Source organism: Mus pahari, chromosome 14 (genome assembly GCF_900095145.1).
Source record: "Mus pahari chromosome 14, PAHARI_EIJ_v1.1, whole genome shotgun sequence".
Taxonomy (NCBI): Eukaryota; Metazoa; Chordata; class Mammalia; order Rodentia; family Muridae; genus Mus; species Mus pahari.
In genome coordinates this window covers 42,788,129-42,803,659 of record NC_034603.1, presented here as the reverse complement: position 1 = coordinate 42,803,659, position 15,531 = coordinate 42,788,129, and the positions used below count along the sequence as shown (strand labels likewise).

The window sequence follows — 15,531 nt, the reverse complement described above, 5'->3', positions numbered from 1 at the left end:
TTTTTTTTTTTTTTTTTTTTTGAGAGACAGGGTCTCACTATATAGCTCTGGCGGTCCACGAATTCACGATGTAGACCAGGCTAGACTAGAAGTCACAGAGATCCACCCATCTTTATGTCCTGATTGCTGAGGTTAAAGGCATGTGCCACTACACACAGCTACAATTTTACAATTCTTTACTAGATACTCTGCTTTGGTTTGCAGAGGTTAGCTACATAACCTCTGAATTCAGGTGCCTACCAGTCACTCAGTAAATGTAAGGTCAATTTTCTCTTTTCCCTGGTGGTTGGTTCTAGATAGGTCTCTCCCTGCCTTATCACTATCTTCCCCTCTCCCTTCTCCTGGCAGAATGAGTCACCATGCTTGTCTATACCCAAACTTTCTACCATGGCTTCTTTATTTCAGGCAAAATACTAATCCTTCAAGATGTTCAACATACTCAAAAAGTTAAGGGTTGGCCTGGAGGAATGGCTTAGTAGCTAAGAGTACCCAAGTATCCAGTACTTGTTTCTGGCAGCTAAAAACTGTCTATGGCTGCAGCTCCTGGGGATTATCTTCTGGCCTCCATGGTCACTTATACACGGGTACCATCCATACACATACATATGTAAAATAAATCTATAGAAGACCAAGAGTGAAGCCAGATTGAAAAGTTTGCAAAGGCTATTCCTGCAACATATTTTAAAATATAAAAGATACAAGCCATTCAGTGATGCACTCTGTTTATTTGATTGAAAAAGCTTTCATTTTTATTGATTGATTTATTTTATTTTTATGCGTGTGAGTGTTCTGCTTGCATGTATGTAAGTGCACCACCTGTGTGACTGGTGCCCACAAAGAGTACCAGATCTCCAGGAATGAAGGATCTGGAGTTATAAATGATTACGAGCCACCATGTGGGATCTAGACCCAGGTTCTCTACAAGAGTAACAATTATTAACCTGTGTCATCTCTCCTGCCCACAAAACTTGTATTTTAATCTACAATTCACAACCCTCCAAAACAAAAATAACAAAACAAACCTAGAATTCCACAGAACCTGGGAATGTTCATACCAAGGCAGTGCTCATAAGGCAATGCATTCACAGGACTATTAGCATCTCATGAAAACAGTAAGAGTTACTCATGTCTTACAGGTTTCAATAAATTTATATAGCCACTTACATCTATATACCACACACTGGCCTCCCAAAGGGGAATATTTACCCTATATGTCTAGAGCACCTACACTGTGTGGTTATATACATAGTTACATGCTCAATGAGTTTCTGATGACTGAGCATAAAAGTTGGACCAAACATGACTAATCTCAACTATTAATGAAGTCACCAATGGTGCTGTAACTGAGTCCTTGAGATATTTTACATTTCTTACTAATAGCCAGTAGGGGACTGAGAAAATGCCTATCATATTGCTTAAAAGGTCAGGAGTTCCTAAAGATTCTTATTGGCACATTAATACACATCTTCTGAGTTAGCCATTGACATGACCTATGTGAATTTAGCATCATCTTTATTACTCTCTTGAGCTTCTGGCCCCTCTTTTATAAATGCTTAGACAGGTTTATTGAGAGGAATTACTAGACAGAAAAGTCTAGGTCAGGGCCCAATGCATGACAGATAATTGATTTTTCCTCGTCATGGAAAACAATAACTTAGAGCCAAAAGAAAAGGTAGCATTTTTATATAGGAAGCTTGTTCCAACAAGGTGACAACACCCCTCTGGTCCAGAGCATTTCCAGATTAGGAAAAGAGTAACTGCAAAGGCATGAGTGCTTGGACTGCATGAGGAATGGCAAAGATGACCAATATGCAATGTGCCCAGAGAGCACAGTGGGAACGAGGAGGACAGTAAGAGCTGAGGAGATGAGGTCAGAGATAACAAGATAAGTTATCATAATGTTTAGAAGTAAAAGTTAGTATGATTTACAGACTTTATTAATTTTAGGGGTGTGGGAGCTTGTTACTAGAGACTGAGTCCAGGGTATTCTGCATACTAGGAAAGCTAGCTTTTTTCATGTTGAGATAGAGTCTCACTAAGTTATCCAGTCAGCCCCAAGTTTGTTCCGGAAGGTCTTGAATTTATAATACTCTTGCCTTCACTTCTTGAGTAGCTAGGATTACAGGCCTACACTAGCAGACTCAGCACAGATGCTCTGTGATTACACATCACTACAATTACTGTACCAAGAAACAGACTAGGGACCAGAGGGATAGTTAGAAGGTACTTCAATGAATAGAATAAAGGTGTGGATATGAATCATATCTACATGCTTTTTAAAAACCTGGATGTATTTTAAAGGTAAAGAAGATACAAATTTGCTTATGGTTTGGATGTGAAGGTTTGATTAAAAACAAGAGCCAAGAACTCTAAGATTTTGAAATGAGCAACTAAAAGTCAATGTTGCTATTTATTGCAGGATGAGAAAGAATGAAGACAAATTGAAGAGTGGGTAAGGTGAGATGTAGGGATGCTAACTCTGAAATACCCTCGCACAGTCTACGAAGTGGAACTACTTCAAGCTGGTTGTTACTGCCACCTAGGCAGCTTGTGATCGCTTCCAAAACCTCATTCTTCTCCATCTAGGCCATAGATTTGGTATCCAACACTACAGCTGGGAATACTGATGAGCTGATAAAAATGAGGGTCAGGAAGCCCTAAAGCTGGTTAGGACTCCTCCCTTGTTTTGCACTAAGTGACAGCATCTCCTAGAAGGATTTTCTGGGATCAAGTCCACCTAGTATCAACAAAGGTTAGAAGAGAGAGAAAGAAAGATAGATGGATTGATTAATTATCATGGTGCATTAACCCAAGATATTGATACTTAGTTTCTCTTTTAACTCAACATCGTCCTCAGCAAGGTAAACAATTCTTAGTTGTCTTCAGCCTCTTACTATACATACCCACATTATTACTCACTTCTGAGATCAGACAAGCAGACAGAATTTTACTCTCTTTTATTCTGCAAAGGCGTAAAACAAGTATTCCTCTTGGGAAATAAAGGTTCTTCCAAGAGCCATTAGTTATTAAACAAATTTGAAGAGTATAAGTTTTTAAAGATTTTCATTTTATGTGCCTAAGTGTTTTGGCGTATGCCTATCTGTGTATAAGTACCCACAAAAACCAGAGAAGGCACTGAATTCCTTAGAACCAGAGTTAGTGACCATTGTGATGGGATATGGATGCTGGGAACCAAACCTGGGTCTCCTGGAAGAGCAGCAAATGTTCTTAACCACTGAACCATTTTTCCAGCCTTTGGTTTTTATTTCTATTTACAATTTTTCTTTTATTTTCAGTGCTAAGAACTGAGCCCTGGGCCCTTGCACAATCTAGGTAAGTTTCCAATTTTTATGCTCTGCCCCCAGGGCTTATTTGCTTTGTTTTTTGAGACAGGGTCTCCTATTGTCCTGGCTGACTTTGAACTAGTTTATATGGCTAATGACTTGACACCTTACTACTGCTACCACTCCTCAAGTAATCAAGGGAGTAAGTACAAAGGTTGCCACTGGGCAGCTGGATATAGCCTTTGATAAGCCCAAGCCCTAGGACATTTCTCTACTTAAAAAGAAATTTAACTACAGGGAATACATGCTCAAATTATGCTAAAAGGCATAAATCCTGTCTCAAGTGGAGAAGAGCCTCAAAGATAGGGGCACAGGGGAAAGATTCCTGAACAGAACACCAGTGCTGTAAGATAAAGAATCGACAAATGGGACCTCATAAAATTGCAAAGCTTCTGTAAGGCAAAGGACACTGTCAGTAAGACCAAAAGGCAACCAACAGATTGGGAAAAGATCTTTACCAATCCTAAATCCGATAGGGGGCTAATATCCAATATATATAAAGAACTCAAGAAGATGGACTCCAGAAAAATCAAATAACCTATTAAAAAATGGGGTACAGAGCTAAACAAAGAATTCTCAACTGAGGAATACTGAATGGCTGAGAAGCACCTAAAAAATGTTCAACATCCTTAATCATCAGGGAACTGCAAATCAAAACAACCCTGAGATTCCACCTCACACCAGTCAAAATGGCTAAGATCAAAAACTCAGGTGAAAGCAGATGCTGACAAAGATTTAGAGAAAGAGGAACTCTTCTCCATTGCTAGTGGGACTGTAAGCTGGTACAACCACTCTGGAAATCAGTTTGGTGGTTCCTCAGAAAATTGGACATAGTTCTACCGGAAGATTCCAGCAATACCACTCCTGGGCATATATACAGAAGATGCTCCAACATGTAATAATAACACATGCTCCACTATGTTCATAGCAGCCTTACTTATAATAGCCAGAAGCTGGAAAGAACTCAGATGTCCTTCAACAGAGGAATGGATACAGAAAATGTGGTACATTTACACAATGGAGTACTACACAGCTATTAAAAACAATGAATTTATGAAATTCTTAGACAAATGGATAGATCAGGAGGACATCATCTTGAGTGAGGTAACCCAATCACAGAAGAATACGCATGATATGCACTCACTGATAAGTGGATATTAGCCCAGAAGTTCAGAATCCTTCTTAGAAGGGGGAACAAAATACCCATGGAAGGAGTTACAGAGACAAACTTCAGAGCAGAGACTGAAGGAATGACCATCCAGAGACTGCCCCAGTTGGGGATCCATCCCATAAACAACCACCAAACCCAGGCACTATGGCAAATGCCAACAAGAGCCTGCTGACAGGCCCTGATATAGCTGTCTCCTGTGAGGATCTGCCAGTGCCTGGCAAATACTGAAGTGGATGCTCACATTCATCCATTCAATGGAGCATAGGGTCCTCAATGAAGGTGCTAGAGAAAGTACCCAGGGAGCTGAAGGGGAACATCAATATGAACTAACCAGTACCCCCAGAGCTCCTTGGAACTATAATATCAACCAAAGAAAACACATGGTGGAACTTGTGGCTCTAGCTGCATATGTAGCAGAGGATGGCCTAGTTGGTCATCAATGGGAGTAGAGGCCCTTGGTCCTGTGAAGGCTCTATGCCCCAGTATAGGGAAACGCCAGGAACAGGAATAGGAGTGGGTGGGTTGGGGAGCAGGGGGGAGGGGGAAGGGGATAGGGGATTTTTGGAGGGGAAACTAGGAAAGGGAATAACATTTGAAATGTAAATAAAGAAAATATCTATAAATAAATAAATAAATGTAAGCCCCCCCCACAAAACCCTAAGTAATCATAAAAATTATTACATATTTGATTCTCAGCACCACATAACAATTTCCATATAAGAACATATTGAAATATGTGAAAAGAGACAATAGTATGTATATGACACCAGGGTTTTAATTTTTTGCTCTATATTTATGTTTGTACTGTGAGGATCAAATCTAGGATCTTGTGGTTGGTAGACAACCTAGTTGTACTGCTTTATTTTCTAAAGGAATGTTTACGTATAAGTTATATTAATACATAAATATAGAGACTTAGGCAGTACATTAGTAACATCTTTTATAGGCCAGGCATGCTGGCATGTGTCTTTAATCCCAGCACTCAAAAGGCAGAGGTAGAGCATCTTTTTGGATTCTATGCCAGCCAGGGCTATATATTGAGGCCCAAAAATAAACAAACAAACAAATCCCATATTTACAGGTCATGTTTAAAATTCAGTTTTTACTTTCTGTCTTGGTGTGGAAAATTTAACTCAGGGCTTAAAACAAAAAAAATATTTAAAAAAAAAATTTGTGTTCACTGGTGTTGTACCTGCACATATGTCTGTGTGAGGGTGTTGGGTCCCATGGAAGTGAGGTTATAGACAGTTGTGAGCTCCATGGAGGTGCTAGGCTAGGCAAGTACTTCATCCTGGTCAGATCCAACCCTGAGAGTCAGTTTACTGACTTAACAAAATCAGTTCTCTATCTATTATGCATTTCATCTTGATTGAAGACTTCTTCCTCCTTTTTGTAGTGACACATATCTTATCTTAGCACTTGGGAGATTGAGTCAGGAGGACTAGAAGTTTAAGGCCAGCCTCTGCTACACAGTCATTCTGGGGTCAGCCTGGGGTAAATGTGAAACATTTCCACAAAACAACAAAACCTAAAAATAACATTCATCTAAAAAAAAGACTTCCTCTTGAGAAGCCAATCATGGACTACTCCCCAAAGGGCTCTCCTCTCGGAGTATGATGCCACAGACTCTCTTGAAAAGTGCCTTAGCACAGGAGACTGTTAATTCCCCACGAGTGTGATGGAACAACCCAGAATGCCCTACCCTCCACTGACTAAAGACCCAACTGTTAAACTAGAAGCTCCACAGTCCCCACCAGGGCAACAGGGAATGGCTTTTGTTTTCTATAAACAGACAAGAAAAGTCAGGTTAAAACACTCCTTAGAGGAAGGAAAATAGAAACCAGGCAGCGAGGAATGCTTCATATTCCTAAAAGCTTTTTTTGTACGTTAACACATGGTGTCTGCTTCTCTCTAGTCACCTATTTATCACTCTCCTCCTTAGAGAAGGGAAAAAACCCTGGCTGTTTTCCTAGTGCAGAGTTCTGTGGCTGGGGAAGGAGGGAGAGGGAAGGAAGGAGGGTGCTTTAAGCATGATGCAAACCATTTGGAGCTGAGTAAGAGCACTGCCAACACAAGCTGCACTATTTAAACATGTGAGGAAATGATCGTATATACAACATGCCAGGAGCTCTGCGCTCTCTCTCCTCCACCCCCCTCTTCCTCCCTCCCTCCCTCCTTTCCTCCCCACCCTTCATTTCTCTCTCTCATATACACAGACAGGCACGGGGGGAGAGGGGGCTGGGGGAGACACCCCCCCCAAAGGAAGTTGAGAGGGATTTTTTTCAGGACACAGAACTGGATGTCAGTGGCTAAAAGGTCGATATTTTCCCTTAACACCCTTCTCAATGACTTAATCATGTTCCGTTTGCACAGAAAACTTCCCAAGAATAAAGTCTGGAGAATTAAGAGAATGGGTAAATGGGAAGGGATGTTTGGCCTGCAACTGACCTTATCCGAGGTTTTCTCCACGTAGCAGGGGTCCTGAGGGGCAGCCAACAAGGGGACAAAGCCAGAGAGAAGCCGATCCTCTTCCAGGATAAGCAGGGTGAGGTCATCATCCGGGTCCTTGTACAGTGGCACCTCAGACTGATTCACTGCAGTCAGTATGTTACAGAAATCAGCTAGTGTTGACCAGACATCCACAGCAACCCTGTGAGAAACAAGACAAGAAAAGAAGAAAGGCTCTAAAGAGGTCGGTGAAAGTGTTCTTGCTGCTCTGGGAATGGAAAGGGACTTGCAACAAAAGCTGTAAGGCTGCCTGGCAGCTCCCAAGAAATATTATCAAAAATGTAATATTAAGTTGTGCCCATAGCTACCATCTATGTGTGTGTACTCTATATAAAGATGAAATTGATCAGGGGACTTTTAATCCTAACCAGAGAGGAAGAAAAAGAATTTGGAGAACCAGTTGCCTAATGCTGGTCCTGTCACCTTTCCAGACAGTATGATGAGACACTTTAATCAGTCTAGATACCCAGTGCCTACAGCAGCTCTCAGAAGTCCCTGCTCTTGCATAGTCAAGTATATACCACACAGACAGAAACTGGGCACTAGCCTCTCTCCTTCAGCCATAGCCACACAGGGAGTAGTCACAGTGTGTAGTCATGTAGGCTTCCCTCTGAGAAATACTTTATAAAGTAATACTCTATATGCAAGCAGTAAAATGAATACACGTCCAAGAAAATCCCCCTCCCTGTCTTGCCAAAGTCTGCTCTGGAAGGGAAGCTTCTTGCTCACTTCAACGCTATCTTGGCTGTCCCACGCCTTCTTCCTTCTCTCACTTGTACATTAGACACAGGATGACTAACCATCCTGGGACTGTCCAAGTTTTAGCACTAAATTTTTCACATCTCTTAAGTCCCCTAGTCCACCACAAATCAGGATGCTTGGTCACCCCAGTCCCACATCATCAGGATCTGGTTGAACTGGAGAAGAAACACTAAAACTACAAAATCTATCTCTCTCTACTTAAAACTCCAAGGTAGAATTATAGAAAGAAGGTTCATTTAGTTCATTCCATCACCTATTGTGGCTCAGATTGTTTGGTGGGTGCTAAACATCTCCTAAACTTTGCTTGCCTAGGTAAACCTCAATTGTAATTGTGTACAATGCTTGCCAAGCTTACAGACTTGATTTTCTCCTCCAGAAAAGCTTCTAACTCAGGAGACTGGAATAGGAGGTACCTACCCTCTAGATGCTAAGATGTTAGAAATGTTATAAAAAACAAATACAAAACAAAACAACCACAAGAAAACTCCACAGGAGAGACTGAATATGAAGAAACACTATGCCAATAAGTTCTAAGAGTCCCCTGAAATCTCCCAGGGGTACTGTCCATGAGTCTACAGCGTAGGGTGAGACCTATGCCATTAAACCCCCAACTCCCATTCCAAGATGACAGAAAAGAGGGCATTCCAGGAATTGCCACCGAGAGTGATGGGGACTCCCTCACCAGCTCCAGGTGGAAGGAGGCTGAGGTGGTTTATTTACTGAAATCACTACACTAGGAAAAGGCAATGAAATGAAACATCTTGTTTTCAAGAGCGTCCTGGGAACCAGGCGGAACATAGTCCCATTAATCACACAACGGCACATAATCAACACACGTGTACTGCAGAACCAAGTCACTTCCCAAGCTTTGCCTAGCAAGAAGAACACGTTTGGGAAGAATCGCCAGGGGGATGTGAGTTTTCTAAAGCCCTCTGCATGGACACCAATAAGCAGACTCATTCACAAAGCTCCATCTTTTGGCTGAGCTGAGTTTGGCTGTCAGAAATGTTTAAATATGGAAAAAAATAAACAGTTGCAACACATTTCTGTGCAGAAATCTTCATGGGCTCCTCTGTGATGTAATGGGAAACGCGGCACTCAGGCTACCAGCTGTAGAATAAACAGAACTTTGAGGGTTAAAAGGAACTGAACTTTCCACGACCCCATCTGCAGAGAAGAAAATAATAAGAGGAATGATGCACTGCCCCACAGCTCTGATAGTTTATCCTCCGGTCCGGCTGCAGAGACAAGCACCGGATGTGATAGGGCTGCTCAGGGCTGCCTCTGAGGTTAGTGCTGCCCATGGGAGACACACAGGGAGGCTCTTCCAGTTCCCTGCTTCCTCCCCCAGTGCCCTGCTGGCCACTTGAGCCCACTGCCTGAGTCTGATCCCACAACGTGGTGAGCTTTGGCCAACAGGCACTGCTTGGCTGCAGAGCAGCAATTTGGAAAATAAACAGGAAAAACGCCAGTGAGAAGGAAGAAGGTGAAAAGTCTCCCATCTGAATTCTCGGCTTGGAGGTCAGGGTTGGTGCTAAACAGGTCAAGGCTGCTTGAGGACATAGTTAGGGATGAGGGTGTGGGCAGCAGTATCCCCAGCCAGAGAGAGGCGGCAGAAAATCACCCACAGTTTCCTCAGTGGGAGGCCCCACATCCCTCTCCATCCTCCCACCCTTACCATCTCAGATCCAAGAAGAAGAAATATGTGGTACCATGTGGTTCTCATTACCATGCTCTCCTGTCCCCTAAGGCTCAGATAAACCAAACTGACTCCTCCCAGAGACTGCTGCTCATCACTAGGGACTCCTGCCCACCTCTATCTTTTGCCCATTACCACCCACCTTGTGCCAAAACCTTATGACACACTGCAGTGATAAGGTAGATGAGAGTTCTTACCCTGTTGATTTTGTAAGACAGCAGCTGGGGCCAAAAGACATAGGAAGTGCCCTGAGTTCCCAAGTCAGAAATATAAATAAAAGCAGTCCAAGGGTCAAGCTAGACTGATCAGAACCAAGGAGATATTAAAAATGCTTCAATGAAAAGTCACTCCTGCAGTCAGGTCAGCCTGATCCTGTTGGTACCCATGGGCCAACCTGTGACAAAGGTATGGGAAATAAGAATCAAGAAACTAACAACAACAACAACAACAACAACAATGACAATGACAACAACAAGGAAGAGATGTTCTCCAAAAACCCAGGTGAGAGGCCTGAACTGAAAAGCTAATACCTGCAAGAGGATGATGTAAGGGTTGAGAGATCAATTCCATGGGTGAACAGTTTCCTGTGTAAGTAGAAGGGGGACATCTTCAATTTTTTCCCCATGTTTCTTTCTTATCCCAATAAGAAGTGCCATTTAACCTTCACCTCATAGCAGCCTTGAACCCCCAGGAGTCCAGGTTGATGGAAGGGCACAAAGTAAAATCCTTGTGGCTATGAAGAGCTTGAAGAGAACATGTGGGGTTCAGTCAAGCCCCTCTGCCACCCATTCCTATCTAGCTTTTTGCTGAGGAGATCGAAGGTTATAGGTGGGTAAGAGGGTATGAAGAGCCACACTCTGTAGTCCAGGCTGCCTTGGAAATCACCATGTAGCCCTGACTGGCTTCAAAGCCTCAGTGATCCTGAGTGCTGGGATCACAGGTATATGGTCCTATGCTTGGCTCAGACAAATCCTTCTGGCTTCTTCTGGTTCAACTTGTATTTGGGGAATGTACCAGAGCCTACAAAATCCCACTAAAGTTAGGGTACACTCTTTACCAAGCAGACACAAATCAGCCAGAGAATATGAAACTGTATTCAATAAACCCATTTATGGCTCCCAGAATGGCGGCAATGGAGTCTCTCAGAAGCTGGGGTGTGATTAGTGTTCAGGGATCAGCAGTTGCCAAGTGACCCACTAGCCCAACCTCAAAGAACACACCACACACTAGGAAAGCAGATCTCTGGCTGTAGTCTGAATGCCAGATCCTAGCCTGAGACAGACCAGCAATGACTAGTTAGAGGTATGCACTCAGTACCAAGGTTCACTACAGACATGCATTCACTTACTCTACCAGCAAAGGGGGGTGGGGTGGGGAAGAGTTAATTTACTTTTTATTGCCTCAGAATTCCAAGGTTTAATGTAGCTGTCAGTTTGAGTGCACTGCAGCTGCTGGCCGATACAATGCAGCCCAGGCCAGCCCAGGTGACTGGGGAAACACATTTCACAGAAATGAACCAACACACACTCTTGGCTGGTTGTTTGGAGGATATTGACTTGGGGAATCAGATTAACCCTTCAGGCCGGGGTTAGTTCTGCAAATAGCATTAGAAAGCTATTCAGTTCAGGGAATTGAGAAGCTTGCTCTCTGGTGAGCCCACAGGTTTTTGTGTTTCTATAGTTCTTACGGACGATACTATACAACTATGTGCCCTGCAAGATTGAGGTGTGGAACATATGAGGCATAGTATACCACTGCCATCATCTCCTTGTCTGAAATTCGGAAAGAGCCAGGTCTGCTATCTGCCAGGGAAAGTCAGGTAGAACTGTTCCCAGAGCTCTAACAGACAGGACTAAGGAAGGGTACAGGTTGGAACAGTCTGACCAGGGCTCTGTCTGTCTTTCTAGAAAGACCAAAGAACTAAGCATTCACACACGTCTTCCTATTTTTACTGGGGGAATAGGCTGACTGGTGATTAATATCAAGTACAATGACCCCATGTTACAAGCCTGCAGGGGCCTGTGGAGGTGGCCATTTCCTGTGTAATACCAGCTTGTTTAAACACTAACATTCAAACTCCACAGCTGCAGAACAAACCCGGAAAGAGGTGAGTGAGAAGAAGCCCTGCATTGTGCTTCAGAGTTACGGAAGATCAGAGAGGCAGTACAGATGGGAAACAAGTTGGGTTTGGGGTTCCTGGGGTGAAGAAATCTGAAAACAGCCAAGGTGGTATAGAAAGTAGGTACAAGGAAGCTAATAGCCCAGTGAGCACAAACTCATGGGAAAGGCAAAAAACAATCAAACAAATGCTCAACGGTATACATTATCTGCTTTAAAAAATGTATTTTCCTTTGGGAACCCAACTCTCTGGATCTATAGACAACATTAAGTCCCTGGTTGCCCTAGAACATTTCTTACTTAACTGGAGAAAAATGGCAGGGTATATATAAGCAGCTAGTTACAGAAATGGATCTAAACCTAACAAGTCTAATGGTGCTACAAGAATAATATTTGGACATAAGATGTTAGTAAGCTCTGTCAAAAGCCTGTTTGTAGTGGGATGTACACGGTTCTGGAACTTCAGTGACAGGAACTATATATAGTAGGCTATAAGGGTGGAGATGCAGCTCTCTCACTGAGATACAGGAACAACAAAATCTGTATTTTAGATGCTGCCACAATACAAAGAGATCAGTATTCTAGGAGGCAAGATAAGGCGCAAGCTACCTTGCTTCACGAATAAGAGATGCCTACTAGGTAACCTAGTTGAAGATTATCCCTTCAGCAATCATAGTTCATATAAAAGCAAGTCAACTGGGTCCTTTGAGAAAGTACTCAGCCCTAATCAGTTCTGTCTAGTAGGGCAAATCAGATTCTGAAGCTGTACTACAGCAAGGACATAAGCTTCTCGAAGTTGCTAGGCAGTGTAGCAAGAGCCCTACCGTCAGTAACAGATCACTGTAATCTCTTTGTAGGATTTCTCAGGTACCAAAGTGTTTCTCCTATGTCATCTCCCCAAACTCATTCTAGGTCACAGTCTTATTTGATTTCAGTTCTCTTAAGTCATTCTCTTATGTATAGTCTCTGTAACATCACTATGGTGTGTTAAACCCATCAGCACAGGGTTTGGGAAAAACAGCCCCTAGGGGATTCTGACATCTTCATGGCCTGAGCAGAGGAGCCCTTGGCGGCCTCCCTGGTGCGGATTCTCACGGTTCCTGCCTCTTCAAACTTTTAGCTGTAACCACTCCAACACGTCTTCTCAGTTTAGCATATACTGGACCCAAATAACCTTAGTCCAGTGCTGGAAAGTCTCTCCCTGAGGTCAGCTATTGTACCCTGAAAGGTCAGACTAAAGCCTTAGACCAACACCCCTTTCTTTCACAAGTCCTGTGGGAGGAGTGGGGAGAAGACAGAGGCTCCTGCCATGGGAGAGATCATGTGTGCCCCATGCTCAGCACTTGGAGGAAGAGGAACCCCTTGGTGCCAGGCTGCAGTGCTGACGCCCCAAAGTGGAGCCAGGGAGACTGGATGGGGAGCCAGGGTAGCAAAGGGGCTTCCCACAGTCACCAGCACTTCCTTCAGGGAAGTGCTGATGGACTATTACTTAGTGACCTCCTAAAATGCTCTTTGGGAAGACGTATTAAGCGTCCTTGAAAGGCTGCCGATTAGATTTGGGATTAGTTCTCATTCAGAGTTGCATATGAGGGTGCACGAACTAGCTGTTTTTTTAACTCAAGAATTCCCATCTCAGCAACAAGGCCAACATATGTGAGCTCCCTGAGGGACACGCCCCTTTTCTCTCTGATGAGGGAGCCTCAGAAGGCTCCCTAGAAGTTTTCTTTTCTTTCATGTATGATCTGCAGACTATATAGGAGAAGCAATGGAAAAGCAGCAAGTCCAGGAATTTCTAGATTAAAAAAAAAAAATACAGTACTCCAATCCAACACTGTGATAAATGCATCCGAGCTACAATTAGGAAGATATATAGCGTCACAATGCGAAGGTCTGGGCAGCCTGGTGAAACGCGGGCTCTCCAGAGCCCCAGCTATGTTTCCCATTATGTAACCCTGGTCATGGGCAGACAGCCAGACTCCAAATGAAAAAGAGACTCTGGCTTGGCACTGGTTCTATTTTCCTATCCTCATTCGGGGTCAGCACAGTGTCATACAGCTGCAGAGAAAGCTCTGGGGATTAAACCTGGGAAAGCCTCCAAGACCAGGACCTGGGTTCAAGTACCAGCTGAAAGCAATAAACCAACTGCCACAGCTGGGCTAGGTTTGGATGTTCTCAGAGTCCCCTGACTCTTTCACTTACTGAGAACTAGAGATCAAGATGAGGGAAGATTTGGCTTCGGCAGAGACTGTGAAATGAGGTAGGTTGTCCCACTGCCCTGGCTCTGCCCAAGGTCCTGGGATACAAGGAGTTCCTATGTCTGGGTTCATGGAAGACTGCTGCTGAGCTTCTCTTGCATCAGCTGACATTAACACCTTTCCTCGTGGTCACTTAGGGAAGTAGAAAGCAGCTGCTTGCTTTTCCTGCCTCAGAAAAGCCCCGGTGTAGAACTAAGAAATTGTGCTAGTTGACAGTCACGTGGGTGGTCCCTCCAGAAGCTAAAGTCTGTTCTAAAATAACCAAAACCCTCTATACTGTCTTTTACAGTGGACAAGGAAGCCACTTGCCATAGCCCACTACAATCTCCTAGGACATGAAGCCATTCTATCGCATCTCCTAACAGAGCCAAGTACAGTCTCCTTACCTACATGCTGACTCCAGACCCACTAAATGCCACTGTGGGGAAGGAACAAATAGTTCTGCAAATCTTCCCTTGTCAGCTCTTCAAGAGTAATGAGATCCTGTCACCATCACCACTAAGTGTTCCATATGTGCCTACCTAGGGACAGTAGATCTGACTAGAAAGAAAAGGGAACACAGGCAAAGAGGAGAGAGCCAATAAAACCAATGGTGAACTCTGGAACCCTTCAGGACAGTGAGGGGTTGTGTGCAGGACTCTCTAACCACCCAAGGAGAGGAGGCACAAATGAAGGGGGTCAAGATGAAGAAAGGTTCCAACAGGTCAGAGGGATCATCTGAAAGTGGAATCCCTAGAGGAAATGCAAGAGAAAAGTATAGATTATCTAGCTACCTTATCTTACGATCAGAAAAGAAATGCAGGCAAGGACCAATGAAGGCATGAAAAGGGGCTGGCAGTAAGTGGAAGCCATTTCCTTCTTACTCCCTGGAGAGCATTCCTAAATCTTTCAAAATGAAGATCTGCAAGAAGGAACTTTCTAGTGTCAGGGGTGTTACGGTTCTGACCTCTATAGAACTATCTAGGGTATGTCATTCCCTATGGCCTCAAAAGAAGACGTCATAAAAGCCATGTCTGGTGACTCACACCGGTAATGCCAGTACTTCAAGGTTAGGCAGGACTGCCACAAATCTGAAGCCAGCCTGGCCTACAAAATGAGTTCAGATCAGCCTAGGTTATAGAGCAAAACCTTGTTTCAATAACCAAAGGTGTCCATAGATTGGATGAATGTCTATAAGACACAAGTTTGAAAGGGACAGAGCCACCAAAGCTTGCCAATGATCTCAAACATGGTATTTACTGGGAGTACTTAGGTAGCCAGTTATAAGAAAAAACTAGGAAAGAGGAAAAGTAAAACTCTGAATCCACCTTTCTAACGCTCAGATCTTAAGGTAGAAAATGGAGCCACCCCCAGTGTTAGTCACACAAGGTTTGCTCTGCTGAACTTAGTCCTTATGTGACCATGCCTTGGGGTCAGGCCCAAGGACAGCAACTACTGCATGACACTTAAACTTGCATTCCAGAGACAGTCAGCTGCTGATCATGATGAGTGGCAGGGAGGGAGGGGAGAGGAAAAGAGAGAAGGGGAGGTGACGGGAGGGGGAAATGAGGAAATGAGAAGACAAGAACAAGGGAACCTAAATCCTGACCACACTGACATATCTCCTGCCTAGATTCACAAGAGTGAATGTCTTAAGCTACAAAAACTTCTTTACTGGGAAGGCAAATTCAATAT

At 43.6% G+C, this 15,531-nt stretch overlaps 1 protein-coding gene across 3 annotated transcripts in view; it reads right to left on the bottom strand.

Moving 5' to 3' along the window:
- Positions 1-15,531, bottom strand: part of Smg6 (SMG6 nonsense mediated mRNA decay factor) — a 242,328-nt gene that overhangs the window by 103,292 nt on the left and 123,505 nt on the right. For all 3 annotated transcript variants that reach the window (XM_021212036.2, XM_029545906.1, XM_029545907.1), the window contains exon 13: positions 6,964-7,165. In XM_021212036.2, the coding sequence (XP_021067695.1) occupies positions 6,964-7,165 (202 nt within the window). The remainder of the gene's footprint in view (positions 1-6,963; positions 7,166-15,531) is intronic.